This window comes from Oncorhynchus mykiss, chromosome 18, assembly GCF_057628025.1.
Source record: "Oncorhynchus mykiss isolate SJ-2025 chromosome 18, ASM5762802v1, whole genome shotgun sequence".
In the NCBI taxonomy this organism is placed as follows: Eukaryota; Metazoa; Chordata; class Actinopteri; order Salmoniformes; family Salmonidae; genus Oncorhynchus; species Oncorhynchus mykiss.
The window spans coordinates 19,943,342-19,949,269 of record NC_143039.1 but is presented as its reverse complement, the minus strand read 5'-3'; the positions used below and the strand labels follow the sequence as shown (position 1 = coordinate 19,949,269).

At 41.2% G+C, this 5,928-nt stretch overlaps 1 protein-coding gene across 4 annotated transcripts; it reads right to left on the bottom strand.

The window, feature by feature from the left end:
- Positions 1-1,065: 1,065 nt before the first annotated feature.
- LOC110495532 (nuclear receptor subfamily 4 group A member 2) lies at positions 1,066-5,414 on the bottom strand. Of its 4 annotated transcripts, none has more exons than XM_021570831.3 (8): positions 5,275-5,414; positions 5,015-5,099; positions 3,901-4,793; positions 3,340-3,469; positions 3,047-3,198; positions 2,709-2,911; positions 2,388-2,566; positions 1,066-2,295 (listed from the first exon to the last, which is right to left on the bottom strand). In XM_021570831.3, the coding sequence occupies exons 3-8, from the start codon at positions 4,786-4,788 to the stop codon at positions 2,039-2,041; spliced, it is 1,809 nt and encodes a 602-aa protein (XP_021426506.3). In that variant the 5' UTR covers positions 4,789-4,793; positions 5,015-5,099; positions 5,275-5,414; the 3' UTR covers positions 1,066-2,038. The 4 variants fall into 4 exon arrangements, with proteins under 4 accessions (XP_021426506.3, XP_036807217.2, XP_036807216.2 ...); XM_036951322.2 differs by having other exon boundaries at positions 3,901-4,790; positions 5,275-5,398; XM_036951321.2 differs by having other exon boundaries at positions 5,015-5,096; positions 5,275-5,380.
- Positions 5,415-5,928: the final 514 nt, after the last annotated feature.

The following is a 5,928-nucleotide window of genomic DNA, read 5'->3' as shown; positions in this document are numbered from 1 at the left end:
TGTCATGAAAAGGTTGTGGTTAATAACTGATTATTGTACTTCCTCCTTCAACATCAAGACCTCTGCTTTCCCCAAACACCTTCCCGACACACACACCTACACACACGCATTTACCATTCATGATGTTGTAGGCCTGGATGAAAGGTGTTTGATACTAACAAGAGCCCATCCTTCTGGGATGGCCCCTGCCTGCCACTCTTCATCCACACCATTATCATAAATGTGACATTTCACAGATAATATTGATTACTTTATCTTAGCATTTCAGCCTGCATGACAGGCCGGTGCAGAGAGCAGCGTTTCCATTGATCTCTAGCCTATTAAACCCTCTTGTGAGTACAATCGTTGTTATAAGACCTTTTACTGCCTATAGAATCAATGGTTCACATTTCCAGACAGGACAGAAGAGATGTCATATTTGAAAATCTGCAATTTTCATCTACATGCCCTCCACCAATGTGTAATAGGCATTTTCTAACCGTTCCCTGGAAGAAAGACTGTACATATAGGGAGCTGAAATCATACATATATAATGCTATTTAGTTGTTCTGTGAAATGTTTAGTTCAGGACACAATGTGTGTTTACTTACATGCCAACACTGAAAAACATTGGTTTGCATGTTTCTTTAATGCCAATCCTATCCTGAGGGTTTGGTTTGGAAATGTCATGTAGACTTATATAGCAGGTCAAATCACACACTCCAGCAATTTGTTCCTAAGGTCCATACTGTGAGTCTTATTTAATATTTCTTAGTTCAGTTGGTAGCGCATGGCGCTTGTAACACCAGGGTAGTGGGTTCGATTCCCGGGACCACCCATTTGTCAAATTTACGTCGCTTTGGATAAAAGCGTCTGCTAAATGGCATATATTATAAAACCGCTAAACGACAACGGTTTGACAACATTGTTATTTGACTGACATTATGGTTCATGATAAATCCATGTGTAATAACAGAGCACGTAGTCAATCTTCAACTCAAGCTCTACTGAGGAGAATGACAATTTCCTCGTCTTGTTGTTGCCGGAGAAATCACACTTAGTAGAAAAATAGGCTATAACATTCACTTCACTGGAGAGGACAGTTATTTATTTGAGAACTTATGTTGAGAATAGGTAGCATTTTACATTAGGTCTCGTTATACAATTTGGTATAATTGTATTGTCGTTATTTGGAATTTATCCTCTGACCATCTAATGACAAATATTTGAATCACATCTGTTACACTAGTCCTTAATCAATCAAGGATTGTCAGACAAATCTGTGTACAAGAAAAATAGGAAACTATTTAGTAGGCTACTATTTAATATTAACAACACATTTCCCCATTATCATGTTTGATGATTTATGACGATATTTCAACAACTAAAATAAAGTCAGAATCCTTATAAATTGCCATCAGAAATAATTATTCATTTAAAAGTGTAATAAACGGCATGAATTTTATTTTGAATGGAAAAACCTGACATTGTAAGCCCCTGACCCATCAAAATAACGAACACATTTACAAACGTTAGATTATTTAGCAGTATACGTTATTAATTCAAATGCAATATAACCACAGTCCAGGTGTGACAAGACAAGAAATAGCCAACATAAAACATCTCCCATAAGTTATTTGATAAAAAATAAATCTGTATACGTTCGAGGCATATATGTTCCATATACATTATCCAGTGTCTACATACAACAACATAGTTATCGAAAATGGTTAGTTTATCAAATTAAAATACTCACAATTCAAAGCAAGACCAAATAGTTCAAGACATCCATGTTCTTCAGAAATCGACGATATTGTAATATTGTCAAACTCTTCATTCATGTTTAAATTAAAAACATCTTAAATGTCGTGTTGTCTCTTTTTTTTTACCTGGCAATGCAGACATGTAGGCCTATAAACATGATCAAGCGCTCTTATGAAGAGAGGTACAAAAACAATGGAAATAAATATGAGAGAAAATGCATAATGCGTGATATAGGGAACTCAAAAATGGCCATATTAACCTCGCCTATCTGACATGATGACAGGATATATGTCACCTAAAAGGGCAAAGTATCGAGGAAAAGCTTGTCTATTATTGCAGGTGGAGGGACCAAGTCTTCCAGTTTCAAGTAGAATATCCTCTGCAGACCTTGTGTACACAGCGTGCGAAGTTCAGGCAGCTTTCCCAAAAGTTTTGACAAGTGATTTGGTCGACTGACACTTCCATCGTTAAAAGTCACTTTGTCTTTCAAACAGTTCACCATCTTGTTCTGAAGTTCCTCTACTTTCCTGGGCTCCTTCAGCCCATGTCTCTCTGAAACAATGACAGGGTGCAATTCGTTTCAAAACTTGACCCAATGGCATTATAGGCGCATAGATTCAGAACTTAGGGTTTTATTAGCCTACCTGTTACTGTGGCAAGGGCGCATATGCAGGAGAATGTTGCAACGTCTATATTCATTCTTTGAAGGTTTGCAGAGAACTCCACTATGGTGTCAATCCAGTCTCCAAAGCCGCGCCTACACTGAAGCCTGTGCAAAACCAATCCGTTGCAGAAGATGAGCTTCCCTTCCTCAGGGTTGGACCTGTAATATGATAGCATCGCATGATTAGGAATCGGATACCGATTTGGCAATAAGATCAAATGGATACTATCGCGCGTAATTGTTGTGCGTAAAATGACTATTTATATATGTGCACTTTTTGATATGCTATTGTTTAAGATACCTGTAAGCCAAACGCAGAACGAAGAGTTCCAGGAAGGCTGATTCGAAGAGGAGATCTTGGTCCGGTCTCGGCAGATCGGTAAAACCTGGGATCTTTTGCGCCCAGTCCCGGATAATATCCATGGAGACGGTTAGGACGTCGTAGAACTGCTGCACATGTTGCGTATCATCTCCGTCGATTTGGCTGTCAGCATTATTCTGGAACTAGAAGGTGATGTTAAATTGAACTCATAAACCCAATGCACAACGGTATATTTTTAAAACGTATTTTATTACTTATTTTATGAATAAACTGGTGCGCAAAGTGATGTGGGTTGCATGACCGAGGCTCGTACTTACTCGGGAGTAGTCCAGTCGAGACAATGAGGGGTTGGAGTCCACATGGGCCCTCACTAGCGCGTTAAGGATGCTGACAGGTGACAAAGGGTCTTGAATTTTATGTTTGGAGGGTAACCGGCCACGTCGACCCTTTAAACTTGCAGTCCTGACGACTGAATAATGAAAAATATTAATTAAGTTGTTTTGTATAAATAATTACTATTATGCTTTGAAAAACACATTCTGCCTACAATTAATGTGTAAATACATTTCAAGGAAATGCATAAAGTTGTGCGTTTTAGAACAAACCTTACCTTCTTTGACCATTCCCGTGACAAGGCACTTCTGGAAACGGCAGTATTGGCACCTGTTTCTCCGGCGTTTGTCAACTGCACAGTTTTTCCCAGCTAAACACACATATTTGGCATTTTTCTGAACAGTGCGCTGTGAAGAAACACAGAGGAGAACACCTTAGTTTCCATTCGATGCGTTGCCACCTGAAGCTTTGATACATTGATCAAATATAGTCATTCAAATTATTTTGCCACGCATATTGACCATGGGAAATGAATAGCCATGGCGTTGCAGTCTTCCAACTACTCTCCCAGCTGCATAATGCATCATAGCAGCGGACGAGGCAGACAGTGGGTAAATATAGTTCCGTGGCTACTCATAATATCAAGTTTACCCTCTCCCAGTCCTCTATTGACATGGCAAGGAGATTAAGGTTCTTGATTTTGAAGGGATTGTATCAGGAGCCAACAAACAACAAAATGAATCAGTAGCCTAAATATTAAAATACATTTAAATGGAATGTTAGTTGACCGTTAGTTCTAAATGTATAACAATCCCCGCAGATATTTAATGTAACATACCTTGAAGAATCCCTTACAGCCCTCGCAGGTTCGCACGCCGTAGTGCTGACAGGCGGCATTGTCCCCACACACCGCACATAAAGCATCGGTGTTGGTGGGTGATCCTTGGCTAGGAGGCGACGGTGCTTGGTTATCCATAAAGTGATGTCCGTGACCGAGCTGGAACGAATAGGGGGAACCCACCCTGTGCTGTTTCCTTAGGGAGCTGGAACCAAAGATGCCCTGGCTCTCCAAGCCATGATACCTGCCTGAGGTATCCGAGTTCACGGACACCTGGAGGGACCCGTCAAATCTCATCTGGCACGCCGACAAAGGACTACCGGTTTGGGAATGCTTGAGAGAAAACAAGGATAATCTGGATATGGCATTTTTCCGCTGCTCCATTCTGTGCGCCACCGCCAAGTAGTCCTGGTGAAAACTGTACAGAGATCCAGAATCATCCCACGCATGGCTGGGTGGACTCTGGAATGTCTGTGTGTGTGGAGAGGGGGGCTTGTAGTAAACGGACCCGGAGGGAGTGACCATCTCATCGGACTGATGCGGCTGGTGGTGGTGACTCTGCTGGTGGTACATGGGGATGTCCTCAACTTTGATGGATGACTGCTCCCCCGGATGGGGCATTTGGAATAGACAAGGGGGTTTGACGTCATAGTTCGAATTGTTACAGTAGCTGTCCACGAAAACACCGACATTTGGAAGATTGGTGATAGTGGCTGATGTGATTTCTGTGTTGGTCAGGTCCATGCTAAATTTGACAAACTCGGGCGTTAGGAAGTCGCAGTTATGGCTGTGGTGCTCTCCAGCGGCGTGGAAGCTGCTTGCGCTCTGTTGCGAAGCGGGACTAGCTCCTTGAGGCGACGATCCGCACTGAGCCTGGACGCACGGCATAGCTGCTATAATGAGAGAGGGAGACATAGTTATATAAATCGATCTCCGTGTCAAGCCACAATCCCATCCAATGCAGATGCATTGCACGTAAATTAGAATGTTTGCGTAAAAGCGCACGAGACTTATATGATTAGCCTATTCTGTCACCACTCTCTAGAACAAGTGCCAACAGCAAAATCATTGCATCTATAAGGCGCAACGTCTCCAACATTATTTGTGGTCTTACCTTCAGTTGTATGACTATTTTCAAAGACACAATGCCCGAATCGCTTCCTGGAGTTATGATAATATCCACTCGATGTTGCTCCCTGCTAAAGAATTCGAAAAAAATCGGTCACAAAAATTACAAACCTGTAAAGATATGAATTTATAAGCAGGTCATTACTTTCTGATCACATTAATGTTATACTGTTGAAAACAAAATGTGAATTTTAAGACAATTAAACCAATACCTTAAACTGTCACCCGGTGCACCATAATACATACATTTAGAGGATTACATCTTCTCCGCTGTATCCATATCCAAGTGCAAATGTAGCATTGTGAAGAGAACGGGTCAGATGGCCATGCACATCCCCAACTGGCTACTAGACTGGCCGCGATTAACACTGACAATGTGCCTTTGTTTATGTGGCCCGGAGTCGGAATACCACTGCCCACGTGCCAATGACACTGGACGTCATCGAGCATTACTCGCACCAATCCCTTCCAAGGATGGATGTTTCAGATACTTCTGTAAACACACGATAGCGCATAGAATCTAATAGAATCGAATAGAATAGAATAGAATGTTTATTTTTTTTGACATCATCATACAAGAATGATAAAAAAAAAACATCACATAATAATACACATGAACGCATATGGCTTGGCGAAATGCCTGATGAAAGCATTGCAAAAAAACTAATAACAATCTCACCTCAATTCACAACTAACTTAATGATATGCATAGTCGCATTTACAGCAGCCTACGCCAAATATGTACGAAGATACTAAACAACAATCATGTAAAATAATGACTAGGGCTGGTGACACTTGTGGCTAAATAGTGACCCCGCACTATTGAGGATGGGGATTCCTGAGGAAACGTTGTGCAATTTTGCCCTTCACTTACCTCATTATTATAGCAACGCCCTCTCC

Bases quoted from the DNA above. Each gene is read 5' to 3' on its own strand.
- LOC110495532 (XM_021570831.3), bottom strand. From the start codon at position 4,788: ATGCCGTGCGTCCAGGCTCAGTGCGGATCGTCGCCTCAAGGAGCTAGT. The intron at 3,470-3,900 runs GTATGTTACATT...GTTTCTTCACAG, and splicing joins GCTGTAAGGGATTCTTCAAG to CGCACTGTTCAGAAAAATGC. The intron at 2,912-3,046 runs GTAAGTACGAGC...ATCACCTTCTAG, and splicing joins CTCGACTGGACTACTCCCGA to TTCCAGAATAATGCTGACAG.